A 24,432-nucleotide genomic window follows, 5' to 3' on the forward strand; every position below is an offset into this window, starting at 1 on the left:
GGAAGGGGAATTAATTTTTTGGTGGGAGGCATTTTTCCTAAAGGTGATTTCTCTTGGGAGCTTAGTGGTACCCTCCACCAAAGTAGTTATAACCTTTCCATGACCTATGAGAAGGTACACTGTGTTAGTGAGACTTTTTTGTACACACTTTTTTATAAGGATAAGCCAGTAGGTACTTCTTTAAATATGTTTGTTATAAAACAATATTAAAAACATCTTAACCTGACAACTTATTGATAAACATTGAATTTTAAAAGATATAATCTAAAACAGTAAAATCAATAACATATTTTCAATTAAATATCTAAATTCTAGTTTTAAATTATACAGTAGGTACTAAATAAAAAATAACACAACGTACCTCAAGAATATCCCATTCTACAGACATGTAGAACTCTGTGAGATCAATGCCATGATATCTATCTATCCCAACATCTGATGTATCATTCTCTTGTTTGTGACGTAAGTCAACCTAAACAAAAAAATTATCAAATTCTAACTTTAGTTAAGATATTAAAACAGCAAAACAGATTGCTTGTTATTTTCATCTTCAATTGAGTAAGCTCAATTTGTAGAAATCTTTTCAATTATAGCTTCGAAACCGATTAATATCTGCTGGATTAGAACTGATTCTCACCCAAACGGAAAAATCATATAACATAGACAATTTTTCACAAATAATAAAATAAAAATCATAAAATTAACACCAATTATCTTAGCTTTCTTAGAACATTTGTAACTTGAGATTAAAATAGGTAATTTCTATGATTTAAACTCTACTTCCATGGAACTGTGACTAAATGTATAGTCAATAATATAGACATGTAATAAGCTAATAATTTTCCTTTTTATTAAATAATGATATATAGTTATTTATGCATAACATACATGATTATTATTATGAATATATTGAGTATCCAATAAATGATAGGACGATTAGGTATTTATCCATTCCTTCCTGCCAAATTGCAAGAAAGAATAATCAGGCTTGGATAAGGATTAATTTTCAAAAAAGTTCTTTTTATGTCATAGTTTTATGAGTGTACAATGGAGTGGGGGTTAAAGTGGTAGTGAACCCCTAACAAATTGGAAAATATATAAAATACTACACTCCTAAATGCGCCACTAAAAGTTTCAGGAAGGGGGTTTTAACTCCCTAAAAATATATCATCCACCCCCCCTCATAAGAAAATTAAGGGGTATCTACCCGTGTAAAATTAAAGCCCATCATCAAAGTTTAATTATACCCCCCTCTCCCCCATAGAAGAAAAAAGAAAAATCTACCCTTCCTTTGCCAACTTTTTTGCTTTTCATATATATTTATAATTGTAATCATTTACGCCTGTATAAAAGCTAAGGCTGTTCCTACTGTTTCTAGTATTTTACCGTCTTTTGTATGTTTAATCTTCAACCTTAGAATATTAAATTTAATTTTTGAAAACAGTTCCCTAGCAATGCAAAGGTTTGTTTACAGATAATGATAAATAGATGTGTATCATATTAACATTCTTGTTGTATTACTTACTCACACAATACACATATAGGAACAAAGGTTCTAATAACAAAAGTTTACAAATAGCACAGGAATTCATCCACTTGCTATGGGTCTAACAGCTTTATTTTAGAAAAAATACAATTTTCTTAAATATATAGGTCGAATACTTCTAGATGATAGCCATTAAAAGCTTCCTTAAAAATGAAAAGGCCTATTATTTCAGCCATTTCTTGTTGTATTACTTACTCACACCATACACATATAGGAACAAAGGTTCTAATAACAAAAGTTTACAAATAGCACAGGAATTTATCCATATGTTATGGGCCTACTGACTTTATTTTTTAAAATATAATTTTCTCAAATATATAGGTCGATATACTTCTAGAAGATAGCTGATAAAAGCTTCCTTAAAAATGAAAAGGCCTAATACTTCAGCCTTTTCTTAACTAGGGCGATAACGTCCAATAGTTGCACTGCTTTCTGCAATGATAAGTAAATTTATGGAAATACAAGAGTGTGGGAGAGAAAGAAAGAGAGAAAGGAGAGATAACAAAGAAATTGAGAGAAGGGATGAGAAGGAAAGGGAAGAAAAGGGAAGAGAAGAGAAAAAGGGAAAAGGAAAGAGAAGAAAAATGAAGTGAAGGAAAGGGAAGAGAAGGGAAGAAAAGGGAAGTGAAGAAAGGAGAAGGAAAGAAGAGGAAAAGGGAGTAAAGTGAAGAGAAGAAAGAAAATGAAAAAGAAGAAATGGGAAGAAAAATGAAGAGAAGAAAATGGAACAGAAGAAAAGGGAAGAGAAGAAAAATAAAGAGAAGAAAAGGGAAGATAAGAAAAGGAAACAGAAGAAAAGTGAAGAGAAGAAAAGGGAAGAGAAGAGAAGAAAATAGAAGAAAAAGGGAAGAGAATAAAAGGGAAAAGAAAAAAAGGGATGAGATAGAAAGGTAGGTTAAAAAGGATTAAAAGAAAAGGGAAAAGAAGAAAAGGGAAGGAAAAGAAGAAAAGAAAAGGAAAGAAGAAATGAGAAGGAAAGAAAAAAAATTATCCTTATACTAAAGTAACAGGATGTCTGTTTGTCTGTGTGTTTGTCTGTCTGTGTGTCTGTACCGAAGGATCTCGCTAACCGCTGAACCGATCGGGTTCTCCTTAACAGGGTAGCTTCTCATAGGTCCTGTGAAGGTTTATAACTATTTTCTTGGGGGGTGGGACTCACCCAACCCCCCCAAAAAATGAAAAATCCTCCCCTGAAATAAAAATTTTAAAGTTTTTTTTACTAAAATTAAAAATGAGGGGAAGCACCCCCCCCCCCAAAAAAAAATAAAAAAAATTTCAATTTTTCTTTTAAAATCTAAAATAAGAAATTGGGTTATTAAATTCGACTCTCTCCTCCTCAAGTGCCCCCTAGAGGCCTCTAGGGGCGTAGCCGCTAGTTAATTCATAAAGTGAGAGAACCAATAAAAAACAGTCTTGCCGACAGAAGGACGGAAAGACAAACACAAGTTTGTTTATAATAAAAAAACACAATTATTTTATAGGATGATATTCCATGTTTTGTACTCTTTTTCCTGAGGAATTAGCCAATAAGCAAGGTCAAGCTAACATATTTGTTTTAATACTCTTTACATATAGTGCATAATTAGGGAGGAAATATGCAAATTTTAGTAGAGAAGCTTTCTAACAATAACTGTCTGTCCGTCCGTCAGTCCTTTACAGTAGTTAGTAATATGACAAACTAGTCTGTAAATATTAAATAGCCTTAAACCATTCATAAAATGGAAAACTCAATTGGTTCAGTAGTTAGCGAAATCTTAAGCTACAAACATAAACAAACTTACTGCTTTATATAGTAGGATATAGCTATTATGTATATTACATAAATTACTTTTTATATTCCTAGGAGTGTATACCTATGGATTGATAAGTTAATTATTTGATTTCATGCCAGGGCTCAGCACTCGCAGCTATTTAGAAATAAGAAAAAACATGTATAACCCATAACGTTTCAGACGGAGAGACATATATGTACATACATACGGACTGACAAACAATTAAAATTATAGAGTAGCTTCGCTACTAAAATTAAATGGTTCTTCATTATATCCTTATGTACACCTTTCAAGGAAAAAGCACTTATAGAAAAAAACATCTGAAAAAACTTTTTCTTGAATTGTTTTGAAAGCATTTTTGTCAATTTGTTCCCTTTCTTTCACTTTTTGCTGCCAATAAATTAGGAAACCACTGCCGAGCAAAGTTGTATTCATACTTGTATATATATTATATTCATAAATGATTAAGTGATCCATAACATATGTGTATATTCATATCTTTACAGGTTAAGATATGTATATTCTTAATAATAATCAAGCCTCTAGGGGCATCTAAAATGTTTTCTTTTCAATCTATGTTAAGATCAGCTGTATACCAAAAATATTTGTTTTGCCAGTAGATTGGATTGGTTATTTCTCTTGGGAGGGTGGCGGTAATAATAGTTATAAACCTTCCCAGGACCTATGAGAAGCTACAATATAAACTAGAACCATATAGTTTCGGCGAGATCCTACGGTACAGACAGTCATCCTATTACTTTATTATAAAGATATTCGATTTCTAGAAGGCAAGGCAGGCATTTTGTTCAAAAAATATTTATCTCTGTTAATGATTTTTATATGTACATATATAATATTGATATAGGGTGAGAAGTGACAAACGTCGGAGTGGACACTTAACCTAACCTAACCTATTTTAAACTATCTTTTATTTTTTAATTTCTAACCATGCGCAGAAAGGCTTATTTGTATATTGATATCTTAACCTAACCTAACCTGTATAGAAATACTTAATTGACCTAATAGCGTACTCACATTTGTCCACTCCGACGTTTGTCACTCCGACGTTTGTCCACTCCAGCGTTTGTCCTGGAAACTATTATAGCCTTAATTTGTGTATATGTCTGACTTGATAGATTACCATGCACTGTGTCTGGAGCGAAAGAAAAAAGTAATAAGTTCTTCTGAGTAATTTAAGCAGCGCAGATCCTCTATAACTAAGGTATAAAAAAAACGAAGAAAGTCCCTCAATGACGTCATAAAAATGAGGGATGATGAAAGGGGAGTGGGAAGGAAACCCCTGAAAAAGAGATGGATAATCCCTCGTTTTTATGACGTAACATGCTGATTCTACGCTACAGAAGGGTAATTTTGTGTATCGGTATTAAAGATGTACATAAATTTATCGGCCATTTTCTCATCCCTTTAGAACCCTATCTTTGGATTCAAACATCATATTGTCATCCTAACTATTGCAAACAAACAACACTTTAATCAAATGACCTTTGTCTAACTGTGCATGAATATGAGTTATGTCTTTTTTTGACCAGGGCATTTTCCCTAGGCATTATGGCACAGCTTTATCTGCTTAACCTGCTATAGAATTTTATGTAATTATAAAAAAATGGGGGGGGGGGAGTGAATTCATTTTTTGTATGTATTATGTTTCTTGATAGGGTGGTGGTCTGGTACCCTCCCCCAAAACCTTTCCTGGGGCTTTAAGATGCTTCTCTGTAAAGAAAAACCAACATATAAGTTCACCGGTTAGCAAGATCTTTTGCTTTACACATACACTCACAGAGACAGACAGATAAGGATTATATGATTGCTGCGTTGCTAGCTGGATATTTAAAGACATGGTCATCCTTGTTAATATGGTTATTTATTACATTAGATTATTAGTATTTTCTCATTTTTACCAGAGCAGAAAGTACATAATTAGAATAATTTACCATGACCCTCTGCACATGTTTTGGGCCAATGCAACCCTCCTTATCTTACTGTATATTTCACGCATCTGACATTGTAACACATCTTTAGTTATTACGCGGTTACAACTTGTACATCTTTAGTTATGACGCGGTTTGGGCTGAGATTCGAACCAATAACCTCTCCAATAATGAGGGGATGCGCTACGTCTTACGCTATTGTCGTGGGTTGAAACATAAAAACTTAAAGTTAAAAGTATAAAGATTAAATTTAAAATATTAAAAGGCACAAACTTTTAAAAGCAAAGCTTTTCTATAATTAGGGTCGGTCCTAAAAATGTAAGTATGTCCATAAACATAATCCTGTATTAATCAGTTTTTCAACAAATTTACTCACAATTTGCTTCAACTCTTATACATTTATATCATTATTATTCAGTTCTGACACTATACAAGTGTTAATGTCCTCCCATTTCAGTACTTTGCTTGTATGAATGTTGTCATCCTTGTTATACCTGGTAGTTATAAGAACAATTTTCAAGTTTTGTACTTCTTATTTACAAAAGTTTATTATCCATGAAAATCTGGAAACTTTTCTCGTCAAAAAAAGAGTTGAAAATATTAAGAGAAGCAATAGCAGAGATTTATTTTTGAACAGGAACGATTACGTCCAAGAATGGCGAAGGTTTTTTATAATTTAATCCTCATATAGCATTTATAGGATGTTTGTCTGTAGCTAAGAATCTCGATAATTGCTTAACCGAAATAGTCTTACTTTACTGTTAAACTTCTGGAGTCTAGAGAAACACCCCCTAATGGGGAAAAAGACCCTTGCCATATAAATTTTTAACAAGGATAAAAACATCCATAAAAGCGAAGCTCCAAAGGAAGACTGTAGGACAAATGAACACCAACACTTGTAGAGTGTCAAAAAATTTTTTATTTAATTTAATAAAATTGTACGTGAATTTGTTGCAAAATTGGTTAAATACAAGATAATGTTTAAGGATATATGTACTTTCATTTTATGATCTGATTATAGAGTTGGTTCGATTATAATACTGTAACTTGTCCTAATAAACGTTATTTCAAAAATCAGATGAAAAGGAAATAAAATTCAAAGTGTTTTGAAAGGACGTATGGACTTTCTTGTAGCGATTATAAAGTTTCTAAATCATACATAATTGTTATAAAAAATCATCATGCAAAGTTTTAAATTAATAGTACAATTCTAAAATGCCTAAATTAACGATAACACGTTACGGACGGACGGGACGAAGCCCAATCTGTCCCACTGTGAGGAAGACGATTCCTATATGATGTCATATAAAGGGAAAAGAAAAAGGGAAGGGGGGAAGAAAATCTCTTTAAAAGAGATGGGAGAAAAGGGAATCGTCTTCCTTACAGTGGGACAGATTGGGCTTCGTCACGGACGAACGTACAAACATACTAAAATTATACAAGAGCTTCGCCTTACTAAAAAGTAATCTGGTGTTTGTATAATTAAAAGTGTATACACACATAGTTTGATATACTTTAAAAGCTTGGCAGGCTGAAAAAAAGAGGATTTACCAACTAATTTTCAACACAATTTTATACTTTTTACTCAAAGATTAAACTTGAAAAAAGGGAGCACGGGTAAATAAATTAGTAACTGAGTACACAATTTAAATTATTTCAATTTTACAACAAATTTACTTACAATTTTGTTTTGACTTTTATAACTTAATATTCTTATAATTCAGTTCTAACACTCTACAAGTGTTAATGTTCGTTTGTCCTACTGTTTCAGAGCTTTGCTTTTATGTACAATGGGACAAGAATAAAGAAACATATATTTTTTAATCAAATCTTTCTTTAAAGCTTTTCTATAGTTAGGGTTGGTCCGTCCGTACGTAGGTAAGTCCGTAACGGTAGGCTTTTTTCGTTAATTTAGGCATGTTAGAAAAGTATGATTTTGTATGATGAGTTATATAACTGTTAGGTACGAATTAAAAAGCGTAGCAACTCTGTTATCGTTACTAGAATTTCCACACGTTCATTAAAATCAGTTTGCATTTTTATCTTTTTTTGACAGCATTTTTTTTTATCCATTTATCCGGCTTCCTTCGAAAAAAGTTTATAATCTCTGAGGAAAATTTTGTGAATATGTTAAATCAATTGGAAATTTCTTTTCCTATCTCAAACATTCACAATATTGAAATATAATCTTTGGTAAAATTAGTAAAAACAAGGATGACATCATCAATAAAAGCGACGCTCTGAAACAGTAGGACAAAAGGGCATTAACACTAGTAGAGTGTTAGAACTGAATAATCGGAAAATAAATGTATAACAGTCAAAGCAAAATTGTAAGTAAATTTGTTGAAAAATTGCTAGATGCAGGATACTGTTTTAGGATAAATTTACATTTTTAGAACTTGATTATAGATTTGCTTCGCTAATAATATTGTACTTTGTTGTCCCAGGAATCAGTATACCAAAAAACCAGATCATTCGGATAATTAGATCATATAAAAATTTGTTGTTAAAAAAGTGAAAATAAACATGTTGAAAATGGACGTACGGACATTTTGGTAACGATTATAGAGTTGCTACGCTTTCTAAATTGTACCTAACTATATCAGGGATTACCATGCAAAATTTAAAATCGATAGGACCATTCTAACATGCCTAGATTAACCTAAAAAAGCTATCCGTCACGGACGGACGGACATTCGGACAAACCCTAATTATAGAAAAGCTTCGTTTTTAAAAAAGAATGTCTTTTTCCTAAATTCCGTAAACAGACTAAGATCTGGTAGATGCACGGAGGGAGGATACATTGGGATATAAGTTTTAAAACTCATAAATTCACATTCGTAAATTGGGTTTTAAAAACCAAGAGTGTCAAAGCTTTTCCAATTTAATCTTTAAAAGGAGTAATTTTGTTTATCATAGTCGGGTTGTGTTCATCAATTCATCGTTCCCTGTCTGTACCTTAAGATCCCTTGGGAAAGCAACCCCAACCCTTCCTACTTTTTATTACCTCAGCTCCTAACATAAATAGAGTTCAACTCAACTTTTTTTTACAGAATAACTTTTTAAAAAGCGAAGCTTTTCTATAATTAGAGTCTGTCCGTACGTCCGTCCGTCCATTACACATTTGCATTTTTCGTTCATTTAAACAGGCTAGAATTGTCCTATCGATTTCAAACTTTACATACTAATTCCTATAACAGTTAGGTACGACTTTTTTTACTTTTTTTACAACAAATTTTTGTATGTTAAAATTTCATCTGAATTTTTTAATACTGATTCCTATTACAACAAGGTATAGTGTTACAAGCGAAGCATCTCTATAATCCAGACCTAAAACCGTCAGTATGTCCTTAAACAGTAACATGTATTTAATCAGTTTTGCAACAAATTTACTTACAATTTTGTTTAGACGTACATGTGAATTAATATTCAATTTATTCAGTTCTAACACTCTACAAGTGTTAATGTTCGATTGTCCTTCCATTTCACAGCTCCGATTTTATTAATGTTGTCATCCTTGTTTTTCTAAGAGCTTAAGTGCTATAAAAATTTTAACAGCTAAAAATGTAAAACTTAGAATTCACTAACTTTGATAGGCTGAGATTATTCTTGGAAAAGATTTATTTATATTTCTTTTCATAACATACTTTTAATCGTGAAATATACTATATATGTATCTAATATATCTATCTAACCATATATATATCTATCTAACCATATATCTATCTATCTAACCATATATCTATCTATCTAACCATATATCTATCTATCTAACCATATATCTATCTATCTAACCATATATCTATCTATCTAACCATATACCTATCTATCTAACCATATATCTATCTATCTAATTTTATACCTGGAACCCGTCATAAGTCCAGCTGCCAAACTTCATAACACAGGTCTGTTCGTCAAATGGAAAATATTCCACGTCCATTTCACAGGAGGAGTGGTAAATAGCTGGTGGCTTCCATTCAACTGAAAATGTGTAATAGTTATTTATCGCATCGTATTTTAGACAGCTTTCCGTTGATATTAAAATGAAAAATTAAAACCAATTTAGTTAGTCCAAAGAGGCCGAAGCATCTCTATAATCAAGTCCCTAAAATTTAAGAATATCCTTAAACGGTATCCTTTATTTGTTTAATTGAAAAAATATGTGTACACAATTTTGTTTATAAATTAGTTTTCCGATTATTAAGTTATGACACTTAGTTATGTTAATGTTCGTTTGTCCTAGAGTTTTAGAGCTTTTATGGATGTTGGCATCCTTGTTTTTCAATAAACTGGATAGAAAAGTTGAAAAGTTTAGGAATGATTGACACTTTTATCGTTAAAACTTTAGTTAACATATGAGAGAAAAATTTAAATTTGGTCCAATCACACTGAGCTGAAATTTTTTTCAAGATTGTAAATTTATACTAAAGTTTATAATAATAATGTTTATTTGGTGCTGCCAAGTACCCCCTAGCTTAGGAGATAGCACATACAATACTCTAAATTGCTGCTATCTATCGACAATTTAGAGTTTACATTATGATGTTTAGTCTCATACAAAAAATAAAATAATATCTACTAAGAGTTTAACTATTAACTAAATATAAATTGGTGGAAAAAAGGAAAATTTTCAGTTAATAGTAAGTTTCCCGGAAGATGCCCAACGAGCATAGAAACTCCCTTTCCCTTATTTAAAAATAAATTTTAAAAAAGAGGAGGATGGGTTAGTTTTTCGTTTGTTTGTGTCTCTTATTGTTAGGTTAGGTCAGGTTACATTGAGTACACGGGAGCCCCAAAGGGTTAGGGCCTCTGCAGGGGTTGAACGAACATATGAAAAGAATAAAAAAATCTACTTCGCCACTCCCACATACTTTTCATTCATTTAAAAAATAGGAAAGAAAGGGTTTCTGTGTTCGACTAGGCTCTTTATGGGAAAACCCCTAATGATGTTTTTCAAAAGCAATACCAATGCGGTTTAAGTGATACTCTGTTCATGCGAGATTTTTACTCCTATTTAGTGATGGTTCTAACTTTTTCCTAGCAAAAATTGTCTACAGCAAAAGACATCCTACTTTTAAAAGAGTAACCAGCCATGGAAAATCATTGGAATATCCATTAATTGCATAGTATTATAGACAGCTTTACGCAGATATAAAAATGAAAAAAGAATAAGATAAAAAAAGATAAAAAAAAACTAAAATTAATTTTAGGATTTTTCTTTAATATTCGTGAGAAATTGCCTGTAATAATGCTATACATGATTTTTTCAGTAAGGCTGAGAACCGGTTCTAATTCAGTGGATATTGATCGGATTGGAGGCATACTGAAAATAAAATCCTTACCTAAACCTGTTGAGTGTAGAGTTGCTTTTGTTGCTAAAGTTACTTCAAAATTACCATCAGCACTGAAAAAAAATATTTTGTAGATTAAATAGTTAGATTAGGGGGAATGCCTTGGACCCCAAAAAAAGGCAAAACTCATTACCATGCACAGTTAGGACTTCTAGACAAAGGTCTTGCAATAAAAGAGTTATTCAATATTGAGTGATTGAGCGCATTACACTTCAATTCACTTGCAGAATATGTTCAAGGTGGTTCAAGCGTCACCTATCCAATAACCTTATACAAGAATTGGATTTTTGTTTTGCCGTTTTCTTCTGGATGCAAAAATAAATTTGTAAGTATAATTATTTGTGAAATAGTCTTGGATTACTTCACTAAATGCCTTATAAGGAAATATTAACAGAAGCAGCGCTACTACTTATTTTGATTGTACATGTTTGATAATTCAGATTAAATTTCTGTAAAATTTAAATCTATTTTGATCCATTTGATTAAATTTTAAATTAATACTTAAATTTTGAGATGTAAAATACAAAATTTCTATAAATTTGCATTTTTGATCTAAACTGATTAAATTCTACAGAAAATTAATTTAGATATTGGACAAAGATTTTTAAAAATATATTCATTTTTAAAACTATGATTCCATTCTAAATATTTTTTTTTGTCTTTGAAGAAAATTTGGTAATCAATTTGTCCTTTTCAAATTAAATATCAATCGTTTATTATCAACAATCAATTATTAAGTGAAGTCTAAAGTTAATTATTCAAAATTGTTAAAATTTTATTGATTGATAAATTAATTGATAAATCAATTAATATAATGATTTATTAATTGATTGATAGATTGTTGAATGTATTAAGAAAATGGTTTATAAGTTGATTGCTAAAATTATTGTGAAATTGATTATGAAATTGAATGATGAATTGATAAATAAATGGATTGATAAATTGATTCATCATATATCATAAATAAATTAGTTCTACACCATTCTGTGAAACTTACTTGTTATAGAGTACAATATCTGGTCTCCAGATATGATCACTGGGAACATGAAGCATGGTAACCCCACCATATTCATTCGGGTCCCACTGAAGCTTGTAATCACTCCAGAATTGTTCCACCCACAGGTTTGTTGTCATTATCTGACTTTTCAGGTTCTAAAACATAAAAGTAGTCAAATGGTTAGTTTAGATACATAAAAAAATAACAATTATAAATCAATTATATAAATATTATACATTTTTAAATATAGTCAAATATTATTGATATGGTTATCTTATTTGAAAATTTTCTTCCTAAATGGCAAATTTAAATAGGAAGTATGCAGTAATGTGTATTCACACATTGTTTTCATACAGGCCGAATTTCATGCTTTTCAGTTTTATTCAGTTCATTTATTAGTATAATAATTAGTACACATATCTGAGCTACATTATACATAAATCAATCCATAAAGCTTACTATCTATCAACCCATAAATCCATATCCACTGACTAAAGCAATCAGCTGTAACAGCTTGAGCTTCAGATGAACTGTGGCAACTTATCTTATGATAAAGGTCTATATTACAGGTCAATCTAGCTTGTTATCTATCTATTTACTTACCACAGCAATTAGCTGTGACAGTATTAGCTTCAGGGGAACTGTTACAGCTTTAGTAATGTTTGAGACTGTCTATTTAGCTTTTTATCTATCTGTATACCTACCACAGCAATCAGCTGTGACAGCTCGAGCTTCAGGTTAAATGTGACAGCTTCAGTAATGTTTGAGACTGTCTATTAAGCTTTTTATCTATCTATATACTTACCACAGCAATCAGCTGTGACAGCTTGAGCTTCAGGTGAACTGTAACAGCTTCTGTAATATTTGAGACGGGTCTAACCAGCTTGTTATAGTTGGAGAGAAGGTCATCATACAACCGCTTGGCGTCTGGATTCCCTCCTCTAAACAAATGTCATTCTTGTTAAAATATTTCTTGTTATATTAGGAGTTTAGTTTGAAATCTTTTCCATTAGTCAAAAAAAGTTTTTATCAGTCGTGTCAGCATGAAAAAACAGCTTGTTAAAAGTTAAAGTCATTTGACTACAAGAAAATCCAGAAGGAATAACGCTCTTAAACATCTGTACAAAGTAAATCGTTTGATAGCTTTGAATAATGAGAAGCACATTACAAAACGATATGTAAGCACCAGACGAAGAAAAAGCATGCTATAAATATATTGAAGTAAATTTTAAATGAAAATAAATTAGACAAAAATGCCTAAAGTTTTATGACAACGTTTTCCTAACAACAATTTTGGGGACTTTTATTGAATTTTGATTGGCTGATTAATTAAGTTGAGTATGCTAACGTTGCTGAACAAGTGTTAATGTCCGTTTATACTACAGTTTCAGAGCTTCGCTTTAATGGATGTTGTCATCCTTGTTGTACTTTATATTTAGATAATATTTGCCTCATACTAGCTGAACGAACATAAGTGTGTTATTTCCAACTTAATTAGATGTAATATTCTGGCTAATGGGATTATACATATAATTATATATTTTTATGTATATAATGGGAGAGAATATAAATTATGCATTGCAAACAATAATCAAAAAGTCCAAAATATTTCCTTCATAAAAAAAATGTTATAAGGTTGATACTCTTTTAAAGTGCATATCGAGCACTAAACCCCCCGCCAATTTAAAAAAAATAATAATAATGTAAGGGTAATTGACTTCAAAACAAAAAACGTTTTGTCAATAAGATAGAGGGACAAAGTGACTTAAAAATCAGCCATGTGACGTCACAAAAATGAGGAAGATTCGAGGAGAAGTGGAAAAACAACCTAAAAAAGAGATGGATAATCCTTTATTTTTATCACGTTACATGGCTGATTTTTTAGTTACTTTATCCCTCTGCATCAATTAGTCTCCCCGTAATTGATAGATAATAATCTTTATTTAATTTTTCAGGGAGCATAAAACATCCAAAAAATCATATGTTCCTCAAATATATACAAAAATCTTCCTCTACTAGAAATTCCTTTTTTAACTTGAACAGAATATTGTGTCTGATTTACCGTCTAGGCGTGACAGATCTATTCAAGGATATCTAAAAAAGATTACTACAGAGTAGCTGCTCCCTCATTAATTAATGATTTAGCCTTAATAACTGCTAGATTTGCAGAAACATAAATACAGTGAGGACCTTGACATGTCATTGGTAAATAACGCGGGCTATTTACAATTATAAAGATTTGTTGAAAAATGCTATAATCGCTAACGGACCTCAAACGAATTTATTGGAAAAATTTCATTATTTTGGGCCAAGTATAATACAAATAATAGTATACAGATAATACCAAGTAGTTTCTGCAAAAAAATTTATTTAAAAAGGGATTTGAGTTGAGAATAGTTATTTCTCGCATTGTATTATAAACAGCTTTCCGCGGCACCTCGGGGCTAAAAAACTGGTTTTAATCTTATAATTGTACATATTTATATTCATAGAAAGATGGATATAATACGATGCTAGACATAGTTTTTTCGTATGGATGAGAACCGGTTTCTATCCACCGGATTCGAATGAATATGAGAAAAAACAATTATGCTCCTTTTAAATTAAAAATACATAAAAGTTATAAAGAGACGACTTGAGATAAAGAATCTACACCCCCAATCTACACAATTATATAGGTTGGAATATAAAGTAAATGGCACCCCAAAGTTTTTTTTAAATCTTATATTCAATCTTGTTTAGTTGGTACAAACTTGAAGTATCCAAACTTTTGGACTAAAAACGTGTAAAATATGCCTTTTTCGCGCATTTCTCTGCACTGCGAGATAATTAGGCATTACTGATTTATGGCTAATCCAGATTATTTGTAGGCCTTCTTATGCTGCTTAAAACAGTGTGCGGGCATGATCTGTACGTTCTGCCGTTTGGCAGCCTTTAAAATTCATAGATTTTTGGAAATATTCGTTACCAGCAATATTTTACCGTGAACTGCAGTAGATCCAAAGTTATAAGTAGTAAAAAATATTGATAGTTAAGTCAAGATTTAGATTTATAGATAAAGGTATATTGTCCACTCTATTTATCTAAGCTGATCTCAAAGTCTTCACTGAAATTATTTATTAATATGTCATTTACATCCTAATAATAGAAAAACAAGGATGACAACATCCATAAAAGCGACGCTCTGAAACGGTAGGACAAGCGAATATTAACACTTGTAGTGTGTCAGAGCTGAATATTTAGAATATAAATGAATAAAAGTCAAAACAAAATTTGTTGAAAAACTGCTTAAATACATTTTTTGGGACTTGAATATAGAGATGTTTCGCTTATGGCTTTATAATTTGTTGTCTTAGGAATCAGTATTACAAACAAAACTGAGGTGAATTCTTTAAAAAACTTTTGCCCCACTTAAATTTTAAAATCAAACAGATATTTTTTTAAAAAATTATTGTTAAAAGAATTTAAAAATATTATGTCTAAATAGACGTCCGGACATTCAGGTAACGATTATAGAGTGGTTTTCTAAAGTGTACCTAAAAGTTACAGAAATCATCATTCCAAGTTACAAATTAATAGGTCAATTGCGGACGGACAGATAAATCAAAATGTAGGAAAGCTTCGCTTTTAAAAATGGAAAATAGAACCTACAAAAAAAATAACAATAATACAAAAGACCTAAAAAGTCTTAAATGGTCTCTAACTTCAAAGTAATATTATCTACAGAGTTTAATCCTAATCTGATGATTCTTTCATGCATAATAAGCACAAAACTTACACAAGACATATTCTAATTATAGAGAAGATTCTCTGATAATTAAAATAATAATATAAACTGTACAATACTGAAAGCACGAAACTTAGACTATTATTCTATTTATAAAATCTAATGTTGCTTTTGCTGTATATAAAGTTTTTTTTTAATATATAGATATTAGGATAGTGTTTGGAATAATAAAGCAGCTAATCAACTATTTTCTTTTATGATCTTATTTTTGTATAGGTAAATGAGGAAAACGTCATTGAAATATGATTAAAGTAGGGCCCAGCAGCCGCCAGTCAGCCTCAATGAAATCGTCATATTATAACTTTAAAAATCAAGCTGTTCGTCTAAACCTTTAACTAAACAGACAATCCATCTTTTCAAAATTTTATTTTTTTGCAACACAGACGAGGTTAAATTTAATGCATATGCCGAGCCTTCAATGAAAATAATAAATTAATAAACATAATTTAAAATAAAGCTATCGACTTTTAACACTGCTAGTATGTACTCTTTATAAAAAAATTGTTTCAATCCAGTGAAATAAGAAAATAAAACTTTTGGGACTAGTACAAATTACAGTCCTATGGCCATGTTCCCTCATTCCCTGGGTATACCAAAGAAAACAGTAGATTAGAATATCTAAAACATACCTTATCATTTCAAACACCCCCTAATAAAAAAAATTATTGTAATACATGCATGTTGACTATCTACCTGTCACTAAGCGACAGTTTCGAGGCTTGAGGGAGTCTTTTCGAGCTTACAAGTCTGTAACAAGATAGGAAAAAATTTTGTTGAGATTTAGCTAAAATAAAAATAAACTTTGAAATAAATTTTTTTAAATTTAGAATCAAGCACCTAAACTAATTACCTATAATGTTTAAAAAACAAGCATACAACAAAATTTATTATAGAATAGCTTTGCTACAAATAAAATATGCTGTAATAAAAATGAATATATACGAATGTGAAGGTATGTTATATATGTGCTGTAAGTATTCTATCTTCATCATTTTTTCTTCAGAAATACATTTTCTTGCATAGGACAATTTTTTCGTTTTATCCTTTTTTAGCTGTCAGAAATGTAGCCTTACCTATTTTTAACTTATTTAGGGTGTAAAATCATAATGAGTCATACTAAAGATGGTAATAATTTAACGATATTGTGTCCAACAACCAATGATAAATATGGAAATCAATGTCTCCTTTTTTGTCCAAGCATCGAGGGTTTCAGGTTAAGGATCATCCAACAGACAACCAACCGTTGATTGTACAACCTTTATCTGGAAGCCATAACTCTTCATAGTAATGATTTGCGGTTTTTCATTGGCCAATGCATTTATTCTTATCTTACTAAGAGTGGGAGTAAGTATTAAGTTAGAAAGTCTTTAGTATGTGGTTCATGTGTGACGTATTTTGATGACGTCACATATGACACTTTCCAGCGCTTATTTATGGAGGGCTACTTTATTTAGTATAGCCTGAAAGGGTCGAACCATTATGTGTATAGAGAAAATTTTCGTAGGAAAATGTGAAGCTTATGAATAATTTTTATGCATGAAGCCTTTCAAGTTGGATGTATAATACAGCGGGAGACCAGGAGTTTGGGGGGGGGGGGGGGGATTTGAATGTAAACATTTACAGCACATCATCACAAGATGTCAGTAATTCAGGGATAGATCAATGAAAGAAAAAAAAATTTATATCCCATATGTTTAAGTTACTTAACAATACTTCAAAAATGGATGCAGATTTTTAAAGGAATATAATTCGCCCCTAGCCTCTAGGGGCTTTGCACCAAGAGGTAATTAAAAAAAAATTAGGTACCCCCACTAAGGTATCCCCACTACTTTCTGTTAAAAAAAAAAAAAAAATGGGGTTTTTTTTTTTGTTTTTGGGGGGGTTGGGGGTGTCCCACTCCCCAAGAAAATAGCCTAAAACCACCAAAGGACCAGTAGGTATATACCCTGAAGAGTAGAATTCGATCGGTTCAGTGGTTACCGAGATCTTAAGGGACAGACAGACGGACAGACGGTCAGACGGACAGACATCAAGCTACTTTGTATTATAGATAGAATTGACAGAACATAGTACTTCGATGTTAAAGGAAAATTAATTCATTCTCATTGACCTATTCTATTTTGCTGTTTTAAATGAAAGTTAAGGATCTGACTAAAACTTAATATAGCATGTAAAAAAATCGGAAAATTGTTTTAATTTTTTTTTTCACAAAAGAATACAAATTTTAAAAATGTTTCCATTAAAAAAATAAATTAAGTTTATTTTCTTCTCTCTTCTGCTCTTTTATTTTTCCTCTGGTCAAGAAATCTTCAGTTCTTTCTTAATAAGTGGTTAGAAAAATTACATTTATCAAAAGCTAAAGTTTAGTATTTGTTATAGGACTTCAAGACAAGGGTTGCACAATCAAAGTGTTGTCTGTCTGTTGGAAATTATTTGATCTGATGTCCTAGAGTGGGCAACTTATTACCATACAAAGTTATGACTTCCAGACAAAGGTTGCGCAATTAAAAGGGTTGGTTGTCTGTTGGGTTTTATTTATCCTAGGTTGTTGGACCAGAAGTAAAAGTGTCATGGACAGTAGCCTCACTCGTGTGAGGTTATGATAGGTAGGTACAATACCTAAGAGTAATTATTTTGTGTAGCACCTTGATTAATAAAAAGTATGAAAACTAAGTGATTAAAATGGATTATTAAAAATTTTAAAAATATATGAGAACCTATATGTACAAAGTGTACAATAATTTACAGAAACCACACACTTATGTGGTATTCTAAGAATTACAAATTTAAAACTTTAAGAATACCAAGATCAATTTCTAAACCAAGAATTTACTTCAGCTTTTAGGACTCAGAATCTCCTGAGACAGAAAAATAATACTTTTAATCCTTCCACTATCTTCTACATGAAATTTATCAACTTTGTTTGTTTGCATCTTATACAGAATATCAAACTCTAATTGTTTTCAAAATATGAAATTGTATTTAATTCAAAATAAACGTAATTTAAATTGGCAAAATTTAGATTTGCTTTTAATTTCAAAAATCTATATTTCATTTGGGAAAAAATACATCAAATATTATAAGATTGTTGTTGTATTGTCACTTGTGATACTTATGGAACCAACTTTACATGTTTATCAGTAAAAGCTATCTCGGAATCAATATATCAGATTCCCAACAAAAACTTCATTTTTTTGTCTTCCCATAAGCTGATTAATAGATTATATTACAAAGTCAATAATTCAGCAATTTTATCAACTTGAAATAAAAAAAAACTTTTTAATGACTTCACTGTAACCAAAAGGAAGTGATTAGGAAAGCAATTTTGGAAAGGAGTTTAGAATTACTTGATATAATCTTGGTTCCTTAATCCTGGATTTTATACTAAAACTAAAAGAACTAAAAGAAAATTAATTTAATTTGAAAAACTAACCAAAAAATACAATATTTTATTTTCAAAAAAAAATTATGCTATATTTCTTCTATGCTATTTTAAATCTTATGTATTTATGCAAGCTATTTATTAAAGTTGTGCACTATAAAAATCTTACTTTGTGACAGGTAGAAGAATAAAGATGATTACAGACAGACTGACAGACACTCTCATGATCTTGTTAATTCTTGACAGAGTCTGCTTAAACAAAACAATTATCACTAATTATAATTTTGTTGATTAACATTGCTATATCAATGTAAACAAATGATTCTTTCATTAATTAATTCATTTGTCTTCTTTATCATTGTCATTTTGTCTGAAAAAAAGAATAAATAACATAAATCAATTATTAATTATGAAATGAACAACCTTTTTCTATTATTTAAGGATAATTAGGTTAAATCCAAATGATATAATCTATTGAAGAAAGAAGTTAGAATAGCTGTGCAATATATTTTCTAAATGTTAGAAACATTTAAGTAATTTTAAAACTGAAAATAGATATGAGGTAAAAACCTAAATATTAGCACTAAAAAGTAAAGGTTAATAATAGATGAGTTTTAATACTACTAATACAAATATTATAGGTCTTAATTTTATGTAATCGTAAACAAAGAAAAATTTAGATATTAATTTTGTGAAACTTAAATCCACTCTTAGGAGATTAACAGATAAGAATAGAAATGTAATTAATTTAAAAGATTTAATATTTTTATAAAAATTTTAAAAATTTTTATAAAATTAATATAAAAGAAAATATGTCTAACAATGAAAAATTTAGCTGTAAATTTGATAAATCAACCTAAAATACTTCCTAGCTTAGCCCTATCCTTCTTAATTATTTTCAATTAACTACCACCCTAGCCAATATCAAGAGATTAGAGAATAAATCTTTTTCACCCCCTTCTTTTTTTCTAGAACTATAAAACTCTGGCATGTCTAACCAATAATAAGATTAAGATTGAATAAACACAAGTGTTTTTGTTTTGTTTTGAAGGGTGTAATATTTTTGAAAATGCCTTACTTACAGAAGGCATTTCTTTATATTCACCATTAGTTTATTATTTTCCATAAAATTTAAATCAGATCTCCAACTTGTAACCCCTAACTATTTGACTTTTACCTTTTTATTTAAGATGATATTGATGTTTCAATTCCATCCTTGCTGTCTTTTCTTTGAATCATATATAGTTATTCCAAAAAAAATCTTTTCTGCAATTTAACTTATACTTTGCAAGAAAGGAGGGGGCATAAATCCACCCCCCCCCTTGAAAAAGGGTTACTAGTTAAAATTGATTTAATAAATTTGAAAATTACTTAACTTAGATTTTTGTCTCATTTATGTGTTCATTTATTGTGGTATGAAAGCTTATTGACGAGTCCCAATGGAACATTCCCTCCAAATGTCCAGAATCGTCCTTGTTTTCCTTATTATGTCTGCCTGTCCATGAAATTAATGAATTAAACCTAATTAATTATCTGACCAGTAAGCATATTAACTACCCTGCAATGAAAACAGGGAAAATACAAAAAAATGCGTAAAATATATAAAGTACAAGAACAAGCACAGTTGTCCGCAGATTAGAAAATAAATAATATAGAATTAGAAAGGGAACTCTCAATTGCAAATCTTGCGTTACATTAATTACAAAATAAAATAGATTTCAAGCTTTTCAATTTGCCTATTCAATAGCAAAATCTGCATAAAAATCCGCATCTTTCTTTTGTAACATCTGAGAATAAATATTAAACATACTCATCAATTGATAAATCCAATTTTTTCATGTTTGGGTTTCTTAATAAAGGTTAAGTTTTTTGTATTTTTAAAAGTTTTTATTAAAGTTTTAAATTTATTTACCCTAGATAAAATGTCCTAGCCAAAACTAAAATGAAATTGTAAAAATAATATTTGAAATGTATCATTTCCTTCTTTCCCCTAAAAAGTAAAAGATTATAGAAGCCGGTTCTTTGATAATAACTCATAACAGCCTTGTTTAAGCTTTCCCTCAGTCAAAAATGTATTGTGTTTCTAGAGAATGTGACAGTTGTAGAACCAAATTTGTGTAATAAATTTTGGTCTTGACTTATAAAAATGGTTCCATATAAAATGGGCATTTGTCAGATTATTCAAGTTGAGTCTGGATAAAGTTAAAGAAGATGTAGAAATGGATAGGGATCTAAAGGGATAAGACATTTGCCGTTAAATTGATGTACATCCCTTGTTCAGATACATAAAATTACCCTTTATGTAGATTAAAATTAGTGATTAAAACCTTTGAACACCCAACTTAACTAAGTAACAATTAAAAAGTCCCCAAAGTTGTTACACCAACAAAAAAGAAAACGTTATTATTAGACTTTGGGGACTGGTATAATAAAAAGCCCATAGTCCCCTTCTCTCTTTCTGAGATATTGAGCTGTTTTATGCAACATTAACAAAGCCATTTCTATATTTTTAGCATGGTACTTCAAGGGGAGGGAGGAGACTGCAAAAAAACCTTCCATTTATTTTTTTACATTTCGATTATAGTAAAGAGTTTGAAAATTTAGAGTTATGGCCAAATATTTCAAAGATAAAAAATTTTCAAAATTTTATTTTATTTTCCATAGTATTTGACTCAATTAATTCATCAAGTTTAATTTTGGCTTTGTTAATTTAAGCTATGAATTGAATTTAGGGGTTCTACTACTGTTTTAAAGTCTAAAAACACATACATTTACTGAATATTGGCAGATAAAATGACAATTTTTATTGGATTTTTCTTTTACATGTCATAAAATAGCTTGTAGATTGATAATTCAATACGTAATGCTCATATCTTGATTATATTAGCTTTCTCCTGTTTAACTATTTATTAACAAAAATTTTTTATAATTTTTATAGTGTAGCAAAGATAAAACAAAATAATTTTAAATTTATTTTTCCTGTAATCTGTTTACCAAAAAATGTTATTGATCCTGTAGTAAACTTGAAATTTCCGTTTATTTTTTCTCTTTCATGTGTATTATCCTTATAAAAATGTGTGTACCAAATGATCTCACCAACCACTAAACTGTTATTGTTCTCCTTTACAGGTTAGCTTCTCGTCCTGTAAAGGTTTATAACTATTTTGGGGGAGGGTACCACAACCCTGCTAAGAAAAATCGCCCCTAGAAAAAAAATGACCCGCCCTCACAAACATTTTTTAATTATTTTTTTCTTTTCAAAACTGCATTTGAAAGGTGCAGGTTGACTTCCCCCCCCCCCCCCCCCCCCCGTCAAGAGTCCTTTAGCGGACACTAGGGGCGTAGCCACCAATTTTTCTTATTTAACGAGCACAAAAATGTATCATTCAATATAATATCTCTCTTATCTATATTACAGTATAACCTTTCTATAAATTATTCTGTGCTCTATCTTGTGAACCACACATTAGCCTACATTCAATATTCATGTTCCACTTAAATTCTCAATGTATAAGAGAATAAAAGAGGTTCCAATGTTGTAATATACAATAATAACACATTTGATTCCAGTAAAAAAATGTCTGCTTTAGTGCTGTTATAATAATTTTTATAAATTGCCCAAAGTTTGAATGAACAGAAGAACAAAATTTCAATCTAATACAAGTACATTGAGAGTTTTTAGTTCCTCTGAAGAATATGAATATTAAGAATATCAAATTAAATATATTGCATCAAAAGAGATTTTGTTTCCTCAATTATATTAATGGTTAGGTAAAGTAGACTCCTGCTGGGTAAAGTCATCTGATAGTTACAGGCCCGCAGAGTAATGAACTTCTTCAGGAAAACTTATTTATAGCTAAATGCAATATTTTCCAATAAAGATAGAAGGGATATTAGAGAGTCAAAATTTGGTTGATTCAAGACATCTTATATCTATTACTGCTGTGCTTTTATTAAAAGATTTACCTCCTAAACAACCTCCTAATTTCAATTTTTGAAAAATCTCATTTTGAAAAAAAACATTAAATTTTCTATGAATACCCCTTAGTGAATCTGTAATGAGTATCTACTTAGTTGTCTGATCCTCTATGCATATAACCTGTATTAGTGAAACTGTAAAGAGTATCTACTTAGTTGTCTGATCCTCTATGCATATAACCTGTATTATTGAGCTGTAAAGAGTATCTACTTAGTTGTCTGATCCTCTATGCATATAACCTGTATTAGTGAAACTGTAAAGAGTATCTACTTAGTTGTCTGATCCTCTATGCATATAACCTGTATTAGTGAAACTGTAAAGAGTATCTACTTAGTTGTCTGATCCTCTATGCATATAACCTGTATTATTGAGCTGTAAAGAGTATCTACTTAGTTGTCTGATCCTCTATGCATATAACCTGTATTAGTGAAACTGTAAAGAGTATCTACTTAGTTGTCTTATCCTCTATGCATATAACCTGTATTAGTGAAACTGTAAAGAGTATCTACTTAGTTGTCTGATCCTCTATGCATATAACCTGTAGTAGTGAAACTGCAAAGAGTATCTACTTAGTTGTCTGATCCTCTATGCATCTAACCTGTATTAGTGAAATTGTAAAGAGTATCTACTTAGTTGTTTGATCCTCTATGCCTAAAACCTGTATTAGTGAAACTGTAAAGAGTATCTACTTAGTTGTCTGATCCTCTATGCATATATCCTGTATTAGTGAAACTGTAAAGAGTATCTACTTAGTTGTCTGATCCTCTATGCATATAACCTGTAGTAGTGAAACTGCAAAGAGTATCTACTTAGTTGTCTGATCCTCTATGCATATAACCTGTATTAGTGAAATTGTAAAGAGTATCTACTTAGTTGTTTGATCCTCTATGCCTAAAACCTGTATTAGTGAAACTGTAAAGAGTATCTACTTAGTTGTCTGATCCTTTATGCATATAACCTGTATTAATGAAACTGTAAAGAGTATCTACGTAGTTGTCTGATCCTCTATGTATATAACCTGTATTATTGAAGCTGTAAAGAGTATCTACTTAGTTGTCTGATCCTCTATGCATATAACCTGTATTATGGAAGCTGTAAAGAGTATCTACTTAGTTGTTTGATCCTCTATGCATATAACCTGTATTATGGAAGCTGTAAAGAGTATCTTTTTAGTTGTCTGATCCTCTATACATATAACCTGTATTAATGAAACTGTAAAGAGTATCTACTTAGTTGTCTGATCCTCTATGCATATAACCTGTATTATTGAAACTGTAAAGAGTATCTACTTAGTTGTTTGATCCTCTATGCATATAACCTGTATTATTGAAACTGTAAAAAGTATCTACTTAGTTGTCTGATCCTCTATGCATATAACCTGTATTAGTGAAACTGTAAAGAGAATCAACTTAGTTGTCTGATCCTCTATGCATATAACCTGTATTAATGAAACTGTAAAGAGTTTTTACTTTATGTCTGATTCTCTATGCATATAACCTGTATTAATGAAACTGTAAAGAGTATCTACTTAGTTGTCTGATCCTCTATGCATATAACCTGTATTAATGAAACTGTAAAGAGTTTTTACTTTATGTCTGATTCTCTATGCACATAACCTGTATTAGTGAAACTGTAAAGAGCATCTACTTAGTTGTCTGATCCTCTATGC

At 30.5% G+C, this 24,432-nt stretch overlaps 1 protein-coding gene across 1 annotated transcript in view; it reads right to left on the reverse strand.

The window, feature by feature from the left end:
* Positions 1–19,150, reverse strand: part of LOC145325828 (acetylcholine receptor subunit alpha-like) — a 64,119-nt gene extending 44,969 nt beyond the window's left edge. The window contains exons 1-6 of the mRNA XM_080168796.1: positions 18,954–19,150; positions 12,421–12,556; positions 11,616–11,770; positions 10,610–10,671; positions 9,130–9,248; positions 362–472 (exon numbers count right to left, since the gene is read on the reverse strand). Of these exons, the coding sequence (XP_080024922.1) occupies positions 362–472; positions 9,130–9,248; positions 10,610–10,671; positions 11,616–11,770; positions 12,421–12,556; positions 18,954–19,009 (639 nt within the window). The 5' untranslated portion in view covers positions 19,010–19,150. The remainder of the gene's footprint in view (positions 1–361; positions 473–9,129; positions 9,249–10,609; positions 10,672–11,615; positions 11,771–12,420; positions 12,557–18,953) is intronic.
* Positions 19,151–24,432: the final 5,282 nt, after the last annotated feature.

Source organism: Acartia tonsa, chromosome 8 (assembly GCF_053477335.1).
Source record: "Acartia tonsa isolate MP-2025a chromosome 8, ASM5347733v1, whole genome shotgun sequence".
Taxonomy (NCBI): Eukaryota; Metazoa; Arthropoda; class Copepoda; order Calanoida; family Acartiidae; genus Acartia; species Acartia tonsa.